General features: G+C 38.8%; 2 protein-coding genes across 5 annotated transcripts; one reads left to right on the top strand and one right to left on the bottom strand.

The window, feature by feature from the left end:
• The first annotated feature begins 77 nt into the window (after window positions 1-77).
• On the top strand, window positions 78-1,834 carry LOC117779718 (p21-activated protein kinase-interacting protein 1-like). Its single transcript, XM_034616010.1, has 3 exons — window positions 78-922; window positions 990-1,066; window positions 1,126-1,834. Exons 1-3 carry the CDS (start codon window positions 173-175, stop codon window positions 1,733-1,735), a joined length of 1,437 nt encoding a protein of 478 aa, XP_034471901.1. The 5' UTR covers window positions 78-172; the 3' UTR covers window positions 1,736-1,834.
• A 626-nt stretch (window positions 1,835-2,460) lies between these two features.
• Window positions 2,461-15,105, bottom strand: LOC117779694 (histone deacetylase 6). 4 transcript variants are annotated; one of them, XM_034615980.1, is made up of 9 exons: window positions 14,228-15,079; window positions 11,185-11,478; window positions 10,176-10,306; window positions 9,923-10,106; window positions 8,894-9,165; window positions 6,526-7,957; window positions 4,627-5,214; window positions 4,311-4,398; window positions 2,461-3,235 (listed from the first exon to the last, which is right to left on the bottom strand). In XM_034615980.1, exons 1-9 carry the CDS (start codon window positions 14,228-14,230, stop codon window positions 2,847-2,849), a joined length of 3,381 nt encoding a protein of 1,126 aa, XP_034471871.1. In that variant the 5' UTR covers window positions 14,231-15,079; the 3' UTR covers window positions 2,461-2,846. The 4 variants fall into 4 exon arrangements, with proteins under 4 accessions (XP_034471871.1, XP_034471862.1, XP_034471889.1 ...); XM_034615971.1 differs by having other exon boundaries at window positions 4,588-5,214; window positions 14,228-15,078; XM_034615998.1 differs by lacking the exon at window positions 4,311-4,398 and having other exon boundaries at window positions 3,101-3,235; window positions 14,228-15,098.
• Window positions 15,106-15,467: the final 362 nt, after the last annotated feature.

Raw genomic sequence — 15,467 nt, forward strand, 5'->3', positions numbered from 1 at the left:
ACCAACAACACTATTTTAAAAATCGTAATTATCGATAACTCAAACCAATATCAACAAACTTATCGACTTCCAGCTGTGTTGATTTTGCCGCACGTGTTAAGCATAAACAATTTGAAATTGGAATAAGGAAAACGCAGAGTAACTTATAAAGAGAACTCAGTTTCTATTGAATATGCTGCCTAACATTGAAGTTATTGTGGGCACCTACACGGACTTCCTACTCGGCTACCAACTCATACAGAAGAAGGTGCATGGAGAGGACAAGATTCAGTTGAAAGCAACGTTTGCAGACAAATCACATGCCGGCTCTCTGAAGTGTGTGGCGGTACAGGGACCATGGATAGCGAGTGGTGGCAGCGATGATCGTATTTTTATATATGATATGCGTACGCGAAAGCAGTCGCACATTCTGCATTCACACTCTGGCACCATAAATGCTGTGGTATTCTCCCCTGATTTGACACATCTGCTGTCGGCCAGCGCTGATGGTCACTTGATGGCCACCCGCGTGGGCAGCTGGACAACGGAGGGTGACTGGCGTAAGGCGCATGCTGGCAACCCGGTGACACACATTGCCTGTCATCCAAGCAGTCGTTTAGCACTGTCACTTGGCGGTGATCAAATTCTAAACACCTGGAACTTAGTTAAGGGTCGTGTCGCGTATAGAACCAATCTGAAAAGCAAGCGAACGTTGGGCAGCTCACCGGACTGTCTGTCCTGGTCCGCAGACGGCAAGCACTTTACCCTAAGTGGTCCACTTGTTCTAGAGATTTGGAACATCGAGTCAGCCAGCGTAGTGCGTAGCACCAAAACTCCCTCCAAGCCAATATGCGTGACCTGGTTAAATGAACTTACCTGCCTGGTGGGCTTAGAGAATGGCAACATTGCTTGGATCTCGCTGGATGCCGACGATGACGAAACGGTAAATAGAATCTACTAATCTTGTGGAAGTATTTTTAATAACATTTGTTTGTTTGCTTTTCGCACAGCCCACTCTTATCGAAGCGCATGAAACGCGAGTCAAGGCCATGTCTTATCTGAACGAACACCTGGTGACCATCTCCAGGTGAGTGTCAATCTATTTCACTTTGTGATCTGAAACTAATGAAGTTGTCCTATTAACAGCGCAGGCGAAATCAAGATCTGGAGTCCCGATATCGATGAAAAGAGCCTGACCCAAATTGCTAGTGTTAACATTGATTGCCGTCCCACCTGCCTGGCTTTACTAGACCTGAATCAGTTTGGGAATGTGCCGAAAGCAGATCATAGTGGTGATCCTGGTAAGCAGCAACAGCCAGACTCTAGGAACCAGCCAGAGGAAGAACAGGAAGAGGAGAACAGGGATATGGATTTAATCAAACCACGTAGCTTTGTGTCCATTGAATACGAGCAGGATGCAGCGAAAAAGGCTGGAAAAAGTGGCAAACAGAATCAGAAAGAGGACAAAGACAGCGATGCATCCGACAGCAGCGATCAGAGCGATGAAAGCGAGAATCAAACGACAAATAAAAATGCTAAAAAGAAGCAAATGAAAGTAAAACAAAAGCCCACAGCCAAAAGTAGCAAACAGGACGATCACAGCGAAAGTGAGAGCGAGAACGACAGCGACAGCGATGACTTTGACAGCAGCAGCAGCAGCGAGAACGAACGACGTCCCAGAGGAAGAAAGGTGGCCAACAAACGCAAGTTGAACACAAGCCACAAACAAGGCGCAAAGCAGACAAAAAAGAAGTAAACACAATCCACAAATAATGTCAATAATAAGTCAATACACTTATATTACTATTTAACTACATTGAATATCCTGTTAATAAATGTACTTTTCAACAAATCAGCTGGCGGCAAATTCTTTTAGCAATTTTGAAAGTAATTTAAAGCAAATATTTACACGAATACAAAATACAAATTTTTTTACAGAACACGCAAATCTCGCCTGTCATACATTAATTTTAAATTGCAACAAAACTAAATTATTATTGCATTTCATACAATAAAAAATCTTTGAATTGTATTTTATGCATGTTAAAGGCATTTAATAATATTTTAAATATAAATTGATATTAGAGAATCTAAATATTTTTTAATTGACATTTTATTATTGTCTAAAGCTGAAGACCTTTTTGAAGTTTTAAAAAAAAGATAAGGCTAATAAAAGGCCTCGAAAATAGACGTCAGATTCCTAGATAATCTCCTAGTTTAACAAAAAAAAAAAAAACTATATCCAAAACATGCCTTTCACTTTGCTTGTATAAATCGAAAATCTCTCAAAGCTCCATTAATTTTTGGGAGATTTCCGGTTGGTTTCGTTACGCATTCGTTTCACATTATAAATTATATAATATAGTAAGTTTTTAAGTTGAGTTGCTTTAAACTGAAATCTGAGGAATCGTAGAGTTTCAATAAAATGGAAACTGGTTCAAGATTAATTTTTTTAATCGTGTAGATGTTTATTAAATGGTATATAGTCAATTTATTTTATTGATAACATTTTGTATTTTAACAATCATTATATATTATTTACTTAAGAAGGGGCAAAGGCGAGTATAAATGTTGGTGTGACTGTGACTGTGACTGTTGGCATTGCCCGATCTACAGGTGTGCACCCTATTGCTCCCTAGTCAACAATGAATTGTATGCCAACGCTTTAGCTTCAGCGGTGTGTATTTTGGTTTTTGGGTACATGGAGTACGTCGTCAGTTGGCCAGAAAATAATGGATCAGCTTAAGGTAAATGCGTTCCAGCAGCGGCCACATGTACTCCACGAGGAACTGCAGTATGTGTCGGAGCGGAGGGCACAGCGTGCACATATAATGCGTTAGGGCATTGAGTACACGCAACACCAAGGGTCAGTTATTGCGCTCCAATTGGATATAGAAGGCACTGTCATTGCCATTGCAGTTGTCATTGTCCTTATCCTGGGGATCCGCGTCAGTTGAATAGCATCCATCTGTCCGCTTTGTGCAGCTGTGTGTCCAGGCCATCGGCTCATGAAATTTATCCAAATGCGCCAGATTCTGGTAGACATAAAGCAGGGGATGATCAATATAGGCGCTACACTCGTAGCACCACACGGACAGATCGCTAAAGCTCAACACCAGCGGATGCTTCTCCCGCCGACAATGCTCCTCCATATGCTCGTTAATATAACGACCACAGCCGATTGCCTCACAGGTCAGACACAACCAATTTTCCACCGTCGAGGCACAAACGCCGCATGAACTGCTCGTCTTTATTGCTACAGGTTGCAGTAGATCAAGAGTTGGGGCACGAATAAAAAAAGAATAAAATTGAATTAGTATATAGTAATCAAAATATACAAAAGATTTTAAATTAAAGCGCCAAATAATACAACAGACAATAGTTCAGCAGATTCCGTAAGTAACCAGCTATAGCTATAATTCTTAAAAGTTTTGCCAAAGCGTTTTAAAATTATTACAAACTTGCTTCACATAAAACTATCAAAGATTCAAAAATAACATTTAAAAAGAATGGGAGAGATAGAGAAAGAAAATTAACAAAAGAAATCCATGAAAATAAATGTTTTGTTACTGAACAATACACTTGATAATAATTGAACTGGTATTCAGTGCGATTTAAATAACATAAATATACAAATTAGACAGATAAATACCTAGCAGGTAATGTTGATCAGAAATCATGTTTGCTTTTGTAATCAGCCAGAAGATTTTCAACTATCATCAAACTTTGATTTCGTTATTACTTCAAATTTTGTGAGATTCCTGATACCGATTTCTTTTTGAAGAAAAACCTACCATTTCATTAAACGGAAAATAATTTTGCACTTAAAAAAATCATTTTAAAAATGGATAAACTTGTTTGATTTAAATATTACATTTTAACTTGAAAAGCAATTATAATAAAATCAGAAAAATAAGAGTTTTTTGCTTTTACAACTTAAAATATGCGATTAATATTTAGTATATAATACATTTTCATAAAAACTATCAATTAAAAATTGTAGAATTTTTAAAAATCGGCAGACTGACATAGTTCTATCAATCATAATATACATGGGTGGAAAGAAAGAAAGAGAGAGAGAGATATCGAAAGAGAGAGAGAAACACTTTTATAGCTCATGCGAAACTTATAAAAACTTATATACACTGTAAAACATAAATATGCACAAGCTGAGAATAGAACCATTTTTAATAATAATAATAGTAATAATATCAATAATAATCATAATAATAATAACAGTAACACAAGCACAGCCACAAGCGAGAAGGAGCAAAAGAGACGGATAGAGTGATAGACAAAGCGTTTTTATAGTTTTTGGAATTTTCGCTTACATTGTGGCGCCTCCTCCGGGCGCAATTGTCTCAAGTGTGGACAGCTCTTGAGCGGATAGATTGCAAACATTTCCTGCTGCTCGAGTGCCTGCCAAGCAAACGAGCAAGTCGAGCAGAGTACGGAAAAAGAGAGAGACAGAGAGAGGACGGGGTTTTCGTTTTTGTGTGAGTGACAAAAAGAGGAGGAAGAAAGAGAGAGAGAGAGAGAGGAATGAAATTAGTGTTACGATTCTAGAGTCTGGGTGTGCGGCTGGAGCTGCTGCTCAGTTACTCGTACCTCCTTATGCTCCGCCATAAACTCGGTGAGCGTTTTTACCTTGACTTTGGGCTTGCTACCGCTGGGCCGCTCCTGGCCACAGTCGGGCTGATCGTCGATGGCTCCGCCAGCGGCGCCTTGAGCATCGTCATTTGAGATGTTCAACTGCTGCAATGTAGCAGCAAGAAAATCCTCGTTGTTATTCTCGCCCAGCGCCGACTGCGGCAACTTGCAGCCGAACACCAGCGATTTCCAGTGATGACGCTGCACCTCCACGCACTGCTGCAGCGTCTCGATGCAGCTCTGAAAGGCCACTGTTGGCGGACGTTGCGAACTTGCGATGCCAAACTGCGGAGTTGGCATTGGATCGCCAAGCAGCGTTTTGGTGCACATGGTCATCGCATACGATATGGAGTTGACATTGTAGCCACCCTCGAGGCACACCAGCACCCGTCCACCGGCCAGTGCCGACAGCCAATGCGTGAAGAGACCGTATCCCTCCGGCGTCACCTTGCAGCCACCCAATGGATCACCAATTGCCGCATCGAAGCCTGCCGATACCAGCACCAGTTGCGGATTAAACTCATATGCTATCGGCATGATGAGCTGCTGGAAGGCCAATGCATACTCCACATCACCCATGCCCTTCTGTGAAGCGAGAGAAGAATTTAGTTTGAATTTAATAAAAATTTCAATCAATTCTTTAGTAATCGCATCTTTTATACTCGTATACAGATTTTCAAGTATTTTGATGGCAATCAATGATTTCATAATATTGTAAATTTAAATTAAATAACATTGTAATAATATTGTTTTGTAATTAATTAAATAATATTGTAAGAATCTCTATTGGAACTGAGTTCCATGAACCTGTTATCACTAACACAAAAATGTATTTTGATCGTTGTATATTAAGAAAAGTACTTGTTTAATTTTGTTAAGAAAAAATTTGGTACAAAAAAATGAAAAAATATGTCAATTTGTAAATAAAAGTTTTCTAATTTCAAAAAAAGAAACCTGCTTGACAAGGTCCACATTCAAAATAAAAATAATACAGAGGTGTTCTACAAATCTCTAACAGCGCCAAAGTAACCCAAAAGCAACTGTTGGGGTTCCTGAAAACAAGCAAGCATTGCTTTCAAATTTCAAAAAAGTTGTTGAGAGATTTCACGAAATAAAAGAATTATTGAATTTAACTAAATTAATTTTTTTTTTTTTAACAAAAATGCATAAAATGTTGTTCAAAGAAAACCGATTTTTTTTGACTTCGAAAATGTGTTCGAAAAAACTAAATCTCTGACATTTGAGGAAAACCGACATTTCGAACGGTTGTTTTTAAAAGCAAATCTCTTCAAAAACTCTAGAGATTTCAGGAACACACCTGATAATCAAATTTAGATTGAAAAACGATGGTTACACCTTTAAAAGATAATGAATTTTAATGCTTGTTTGAACCGATATTATCCATCATATATGAATCATTTACTTTACGGTTGTTTCGGTTACGGTATTCAATATCAATCTGTTAATACCGATTAACGGTTACGGATAGGATTTTAGTACCAGATTTGTATCATAAAATTGAAATTAAAAGTAAAGATTTGAGTGTTTCGATTTACCATCTACAAGTCATCATAATATACTGATAAAACGGAGCACATAGAGATCACAGATACACATCTATATAATTATAAGCTAGATGGAGATCGTTTTCCACGTATTCGTGATAAAATTAATAAATTAATTTTTTGCAATTATACATATTGATTTAGTTAATTTGCTTTAAAGTTTAAACTGATTGAACTGATTGATTGAATTGAAAATTCTACAATCATAATAAATCGAATAAAGCCGTTTAAAATGTTTATAAATGAGTTTAAAAAAAATATGCGATTGCAATTGAATTGATTGCAATGTTGTACAGCTTTGATAGTAGTAGAAATTGAAGTGGATTAGTACCTTGTTCCAGGGTATGTTAACATTGAATCCGCGTCCAGCGTTCTTGCCCACAACATCATAGTTGCCGTCGGGTCCCTTGGGAAAGAAGGCGCCGTGCTCGTAGCGATGCACGCTGATGTAGAGAACCTTGGGATTGGACTCGAAGATGTGCTGAGTGCCATTGCCATGATGGACATCCCAGTCGACGATGAGGATGCGCTCTAGATTATATTCGCGTATCGCATACTGAGCAGCAATGGCCACATTGTTGAATATGCAGAAGCCATGGGGTTGATCCGCCTCGGCATGGTGACCCGGCGGTCGCACATTACAAATGCCGCTGCGCGATTCGCCGCGTAGGATGCTGTCGACCGCCTGGAGGACGGCACCCGAGGCGAGTGTGGCGCACTCGAAGGTGCGCGGATGCAGGTACACCGAGTTGTAGCCGGCTCCCAGTTGCTGGAGCTCCTCCTCGTTGCGTCCCTGCAGGCGGCGTACTGAATTGAGGTGCGCACGCGTATGTGCCAGGCACACCTCATCCGTGGTGGCGGCACGTGCAGTCAGCGGATGCATGCGTTCAAGCAGCTGATAGTCATGATGCATCTGATGGATCTGATGTATGCGCATTGGCTGCTCCGGATGTGAGGTGTCGTGCAGATTGAAGTGCTGCAGCATTTGGGGATCGTAGGCGTAACAAACCCGTGCCGCCGGCACCGACAGTTGTGTCTCTGCCCGCAGCATTTGCAAGCGTGCCGCATTGCGTGCCACAACATCCGGACTCAGCTGGGCCGAGGTGCCACGCGTTGGATAACGCTGCGGTCCTTCTGGCAACGGTCCGCCCAACCACAAGCGTTTCACGCGATGCAGCTGCTGGGAGTCCGTCGGCTGCTGCTGCTGCTGCTCCTCCAGCAGCTCACTGGCCGCATAGGTCTGTTGCAGCTGCAGGCATCGCCAGTAGGGACGATGCACAAAGATGCAGTTGAGCAGCGCGTCTCGAAGTTCCGCGCTGGGCAACGGCAGAGGCTCCACCAACGGCGGACAGGGATCGCCGAGCAGGGCACGCAGCGTTAAGGCGGCGCCCTCGGACAGCGACTCCACACAATAGCCGCCCTCGAGCACCACAGCCACACGGCTGTTGGCGAGACGTAGCAGCGGATTGAGCAAATGCGGATAGCAGGCGGGTGTAACCTCCATTTCGCCCTCGGGACAGCCAAGCGCTGCATCATAGCCGGCGGAAACGATTATCAGCTCCGGCTGATATTCCAGGGCAACAGGCAGCAGCAGCTGCTGGAATATGGCCATATAGTCGCCATTGCCCATCCCCTTGGCATTCAGGGGCACATTGAAGTTGTAGCCAGTTCCAGAACCAGCGCCGATAGCATGGTAATCCGATTCCGGCAGATTCGGCCAGAAGCTGCCATGCTCATAGCGATGTATCGAGAAATACAAGACCCTGCAAAAAGGCAAATCGATTAATAGCTGATTGAGAAGGCTACAATTAAGCTAACTCGACTGGGAGAGATCCTGTAACAAATTAAAAATTCAAATAAAAATTATACACATATCATTTAAAACAAAAAAAAACTTAGAAAAAACTAGATCCAAAGTCTGACCAAAGTCAAACCGTCATAACTTTGTCAAAACTGAACCGATTTTCAAGCGGAATGTAATTTTGCTCATGTTTAAGCCTCTTAATTCATTCTGCATTCAAATTTTTATTAATTTCTTATAAAAAAGATTTTTTTGCTAGAATTCGATATTGATGGTATTCAAGGCTGCAAAACGGTTCTGAACCGAACCTCCTAGAACCGGTTCAGTTCGGGTTTTTAAGCAGCCTGAACCGGATCATGAACCGAACCCTTGAAATTATTTACTTTGCGAGCCCGAACCTAAACCGAACCGCTTTCTAAAATAAAAGGTTCGTTTCGAAAAGAAATAAATACATAAATTTTATGGTTTTCTAATATCACGCAATTATTTGAGACTTCGGATTAAAATATGTCATATTTAAATCTTCAAATCAATTTAAATTAACATCAAATGTGGGAATGTAGGATTTTTTTTAAATAAAAATCGCTTTATTAATCTCAATTAATCGCAAAAAAGAATCGAATTCTAGTAGATGAAATTGAACCAATGCTCGAACCCAAACCTTGGGTTCAGGGGGTATATCAACCAATTTGCGAGCCGAACCGATGTCTTGCTCTATGGTTCGAACCGCCGAACCGAACCTTTAAATTTTTTTTGAAGGTTTGCAGCCTTGATACAAATAAAAAAAACTCCTACATTCCTACATTTCCCTTCTGATAAAGTTAATAGACCCTGTATACTTATTAAATACAGAGTCTAAATAGTAGAAGGACGAATTTATTCGGGGAATTGAACTCACCTATCATCGTTATAGAAGAAACGCTGCGTACCCTGGCCATGATGCACATCATAGTCAATGATCAGGATGCGCTGCAGATGATGTGCATCTAGTGCATGCTGTGCCGCCAGTGCCACATTATTGAAATAACAATAGCCATTGAATTCAGCCTTCATCGCATGGTGACCCGGCGGTCGAATGATGGCCATTCCATTCTGCGCCTTTCCTGTCAGCAGATGATCCACCAGCTCGATGGTCGAGCCGCTTGCCAATAATGAAAGCTTAAATGTGGACTATGAAGGAATCAAGAAATGAGGTTTGTGATTAAAGGTTAAATTATGAGGGGCTCAACAGGTAAAATTAGATTAAGCATAAGTATAACATCGATATCAAGGTTTAAATAACTATAGCGACTTTCATGGAACTATCGAAAAACCATTGTGAAACTATCGTATAAACCTACTTTTTCAGGTACATTTGGAAGCCCTATTTTTTTGTTCAATAAACTGAGTGATTATCAAAATGAATAAGACCCGCTTTATCAACCCACAAATAAACTAATCAAAACGAAACCGACAAACATTTTATTTTTATTAATATTCATGTATTGAAATTAATATTGTTCGTCACAAAATTGAATATCAGAAATTTCGTCACTAGACTTTTCCCCTATTAGAGTGGTTTATTTTGTAAGATTATTAATAATCATTGGTAATTAACAAAGGCCTTCGTTATATGTTAATCTAATCAATTTAAAATGAATATTCTGAATTTTTAATAGCAAATTGATTGATAGCTAAAGTAACAGCTGGAGGAACCAGGAATGCGGTTTATATATTATACAGTCTCCATATAGAAAGGTACCTATTGTTGTCTCTGTCTAGTCACACTTGGTTGATCTCTGAATATACATGAGTATACAAAACAACTGATTGCAATTGCATGATAACCGGTTTTAATCTCATCTAGACCCAATAAACAAAGTCGTTCTCTAATAAAAAAAAATCAATAGTGGAAGTATCGTGGAATTTTCGGTGGAACATTATTTACCGGATGTATATAGATGGCGTCATAATGGGAGCACAATTCCTCCATAGCCTCCTCGTCCTGCACACCCGAAGTTCTCTCGAGGCACTCGTAATGGGCCACCGAATGGAGCTTGAGGATTTCATCTTTTGTTGCCAGGCGCGATGGCAGCGACATGCAACGTTCAATAAGATTCAGCTCCTTGCACCTGTGCACCACAATCAAATGGCATCAGCTGGTGGATGGTGCTATGTGGTGCTTTATGCTCCTCACTTACCGTTCTAAGGTGCGGGTAAAACGTTCGGGACGCTCCTGATGCTGATCATCCCACAGGCAGCAGTGTTGGCTCATGGACTCATCGTAGATCAGAGCTGTGGGACCGCGTTGCATGCTCTTCGCATTGACGGCCTGTAATCGGATGGATGGGATTAAAGGTGAGTGTGAGTGTGTGTGTGTGGTTGTGCATATATACAGATAGTCAAGTAATCTATATATTTATAAAACTGCTTCTTGTTCTTATTTAATAATAAACGTTTATCTTAATATTTCTTGTTTTAAGATAACCTACAGTCAAATCTCGATAATTCGCACACTTTCGTTATCTCTAATGTTTTTGCAAAGATCGCCAGTTGAACTACAGTAAATGCAAACTAAGAGTATTCAAGGGTATTCTCATTTCATTTGAGAACAATGTGTCGGTTTTTCAACATATATTATTGTATATTGTTCCACCTTCGAATAAACATTATTTTACTATTAGACTACAAAAAAAAAACAAATTAGATTGAAGAGTGGTTAAACAATGTAACTGAATCTACTGCTGGTAAAACGATTTTGCAGGTAAACGATTTTGAATTTGAGAACCGTAATGAAAATAAAATATATAATAAATCGCATATTTTCTCATACAAAGCAATTTTAGAGTATATATGTATGTATGTATTAGAGCTGATAAGGAAAATCGTATGTAACAAACAAAATTAGGCCAAATAAAAATATCACACTTTCTAAAAGCACATAAAAATTAAAAAATTAATTGCATTAAATAACAAAAGTCCACAAAAATCAAACATAAATAAAATTTCACAAAATAACAAGGTTTATTAAAAAAAAAAAAGACAAATTTGTTTACTATTTAAATTCAATAATTCGAACACTGTCTGATTTTCTCTCGTTCGTATTATAAAGATTTAAAAAAATATATATTTATAAAAAGCCCAAAAAATATTATTATTACTTGGCTAAATGTACGTATGTATGCATGCATTGTTTGTATATGTACTCACATTTTGAAAGATATCAGTTACACTCTCCTGCACGGCAGCTGCTCCATTGGTTTGCGATTTGAGCATGTTGCGAGCACGACGTTTTGCCTCCAAAAGCGCTGGATTCGGTTTGCGGAATCCGCTTGCCGCATTGCCGCTGTTGGCGCTCGATGCCGTTGCAGCCATTGACGCTGACGTCGACGTCGACGACGACGTCGCTGAAGCTGATGACGTTGGCGCCAACTTTGACTTGACCATAGCGCGAGTTTGAATTTTGGCCTGTTGTGCGCCGCGCCTCGTTACAATCGGTGAGCTCTACAAAAGAGAGATAGACAGAGCAAGTGAGAGACAGTCAGAGAAAGAGAAAGAGAGAGAGAGAGAGCGTTGGTGAGACACAGCGAGAGCACAGATAAAGATAATGATAATGTCGTCACACGGCGTATTCCAGCAATTGAAATCTGATAATTCCAATTCGTTCGCTTTTTACTTTCTTGTTACAATAAATAAAATTCCAAAGAATCACTAAAATTTTGGTATTTTGTCGTTTAGCAAAGAACTTATTATAATAATAACAGTTCCAAATGACATTTTGGCCAGGGAATATTAAATTAAAACTAATGATATTCACGTACCAGATTAATGTACATAATATATTGCATCTAATAAATGGATTTTTCGGCGGTCTATAAATATCAGCAATATTATATTAAAATCGTCTAATACTAGAGACTTTCGATGCCTGTTCTTTGAGTAGTTCTTAGTTTAAGTTGTATAGTATACGTTTCAATGAGTTTTTCGCACTGACAATAATTTCCTTGCACAATAGTATACAATGTATAAAGTAGTATACAAATAAAAAGCGGGAGGGCTATAGTCGAAACCCCGACTATCGAAATACTCTTTACATACTTTTAGGAGCTTGTAAAGATGTAAAAATTGAAACAGCCATTACTGCAGTTCTAATTAACCGATCCTGTTGCGATAAAGTATAATAATAAATAACATACTTGACCTGCGTACATTATCCAGGAACCTACATACATTTGATTTAGCTGTTAATACTGATCTAGAAATCTTTTTTTGCACAATAAAATATGTGAATATTGTATTGTGTCAAAACCAGGGAATCAAATCGAAAAAAAAAATATAGGTTACGGTTTCGGTTCCGAAACGTCTCGAAATAACTATTTCGGTAAAAGGTTCTATTTCAGTTTTTTTTCTTTCGGTTTCGGTTTCAGTATCGGTAAGTAACGGTACAAAAAATCAATTTTGAAACATTTTAAAATTTTAAGTTGTCGTTTTATAATAAATATGACATCGAAATAGGACACCTAGGACAGAATTTAAAAATATTTGAATGCAGAATGTATTTAGAGGACAAATCATGATCAAAATTACATTCCTTTTGAAAATCGGTCCAGTTTCAATCAAGTTATGACAGTTTGAAGTTGGTCAGACTTCGGAGCTAGTCACTTTACAAGTCAAAATTTTTATCCAATTTGCCATGATTTTTACAAAAAAATGAAAGGTCCCCGAATCAAGTTTAAAGAGTTGTTTTATACTAATTACGATATAAGGAGTTGAATAAAAGTGAAAACTTGAGATTTAAAATTTTTCATTTTTATAATTTCAAAGGGGGGACCCTTAGCATCGAAATCAATACCTAGTAGAATCTAGAGAAAAATATTTTTTTTTAAGAATTTAATAAAATTTAAATGCAGAATGAATTAAAATGCCAAATAATGATTAAAATGACATCCCACTTAAAAATCGGTTCAGATTTGACCAAGTTATGACAGTTTGAAGTTGGTCAGACTTCGGAGCTAGTCACTTAACAAGTCAAAATTTTTATCCAATTTGGCATGATTTTTTACAAAAAAATGAAAGGTCTCAGAATCAAGTTTAAAATGTTGTTTTATACTAATTACGATATAAGGAGTTGATTAAAAGTGAAAACTTGAGATTTAAAATTTTGAATTTTCAAAATTTCAAAGGGGGGACCCTTACCATCAAAGTCGAATCTTGGTCGAAAATAATTATTTTTTCTAAATGAACAAAATTTGAATACAGAATAAATTAAGAGATCGAATCATGATCAAAATGACATTCCGCTTGAAAATCAGTTCAGTTTTGATCAAGTTATGACAGTTTGAAGTTGGACAACTCTTTGGCCTAGCTACTTTACCACAACCGTACCGGTACAAACGTTTCGGTATTCGGTTCTTGACAGAGAATTTTCAAGAATTTTCGGTTACGGTTTAAGTTTCGTTACTAAAAATTAAACGGTTAGTTTCGGTTAACGGTTCCAGTGTTATTCCCTGGTCAAAACAGTTACTTGAGTAACTGTATAAAATGTCATTTGTTTGTTGAGCAAGACACCCTGTATTAGTGCACCTAACGCCTTAATTGATAACAAACAGAACAATGGGGTGAGTATACAGGCAGACATGGGGCTAAAAAGTAGAGCTGCAGTGGTAAGTAATTAATTAGCTGTAAAAATCTTGTATATTTATGTGATTAAACACTAACAGCCAGAGCAACAACAACTATGTAAATTCACCACATACACAATGCAATTGGCGGCCACAAAATGGCGTTGAATACCGTTGAGCACAAAATCAGCGCGTTAACTGAACGGATTTGTGATTTTAAATGCGCTTGCCAGCTCGGCTAGCTTCGACGTTAACTGTGACTGCGACAGCGACTGCGACTACGACTATGACAATAACCAAGTTTATAAGGCAGCTTAACCTGATTTAAAAATAAGACTGTTCAAGTTACAAAACTTTTCTTTCAATGCAGCCACTTATGTTTATAGACAAAGCGAAATGAAAATTGAATTTAGAAAACTAAAACGAGCACACAAAAAAGATTTGTTTTATAAATCAGGTGTAAGCTACCGCGATTTCATTTAAGCCGACTTAAGCTGTCGTATAAACTTGCTAAATGACTAATACTGAAGCGTGTGTGGGTGTTGTTGTTATTGTGGTTGTTGCTATTACCACTTTTGGTGCGAATCCAAAAAGGCGCGCAACGACGACGACGACGTCAGATCTGGACTTACCATTATTTTTTGCCTGATGCTGTGGGAGCTAAACTTGAAGCTGGAGCTTAAAGTGGGCGTCTCGTCTCTTGCAATGCAATCACTGTTGTTGTTTGGTTTGTTTGTTTGTTTGTATTGCTGCCCCTTATTCTCTTGTCTCTTTCTATTGCTCTTGTTTTAAGTGGGCGCAACAATGCGTGTGTGCCTAAGTCACTGAGTGTGTGTGTGTGTGTATGTATGTGTGTGTTTGTGTCGGTATGTAATACTTTTTTTTGGTGATTGTAGTTGTTGTTACTGTTGCGTGATAAGCGTTTACGAACTTGCAGCGTATTTTCACAGCGTATCGATTTGAGTTTGAACTATAATTTAAATCTTATAAATATACATACATACATACATAAAGAGCTGCAGTAATTATTACTTTACATAGTTTTTTCTATCTCGCTTGCTTTCACGCTGCGTCAGTTTTCTTGCCAATTCGTCTTTCAGTCCGTTTGTCCGTCTATCTGTCTGTCTGTCTGCCTGTCCCACTGTCCAACTCTTCTGCCGTGGCTGTCGCGCTTCAGTTGATTTTATGTTTAGTACTCGTTGTTGTTATTATAAATAATACACATGGTTTGTTGTTGTTTTTCAAGTTTAACAAAAAAAATATATATACTCGTATGTATGTACGGATTCACATGCGCGCAGCAAAAAAAAAAATAAAAAACTAAATTAACACACACAATTCGAACGAACACAAGGCCAAAAAACGCGACGGCTGACGGCTGGATGCAACAAAGATTGGCAACACAACAAACAGGCCAAAAGCAGAACCAGAACAAGAATCTCGGACCCAGGCGAGCGAGTAAATCAATGCGACAGCTTGCTGCTTTGTTTGGGGGTTTGCGCGCGGGCGGGCGGGCTATTGGCGGCAATGTGATGTTTGTGTGTCGTCTGCTTTTGTTATTGTTTTGCAGTTACATTCTGGTATTGCTCCCCCTATAAATTTGGCAACACTGGTGTGGAAGGCTGCCACCCGGTCCAAAGGCTGCCACCCTGCAACATTTTTCGATCTGGCAGCATGTACCATTTTGGGAACAATGCCAAAAATGGTAGCTTAAAAATTGTATACCCTTTTGAAGAATTTTTTAACTTTGAAGCTAGTATTTTTAAAAAATTTTGTAGGAATTTTGACGATTTGTTGATATTTTATTTTAGAATTAAATTTGTAGCTTCTCTCCCCTTGGGTTGATGAGCTTCAGACCTTAATTAAAATGTT

Source organism: Drosophila innubila, chromosome X (genome assembly GCF_004354385.1).
Source record: "Drosophila innubila isolate TH190305 chromosome X, UK_Dinn_1.0, whole genome shotgun sequence".
NCBI lineage: Eukaryota > Metazoa > Arthropoda > Insecta > Diptera > Drosophilidae > Drosophila > Drosophila innubila.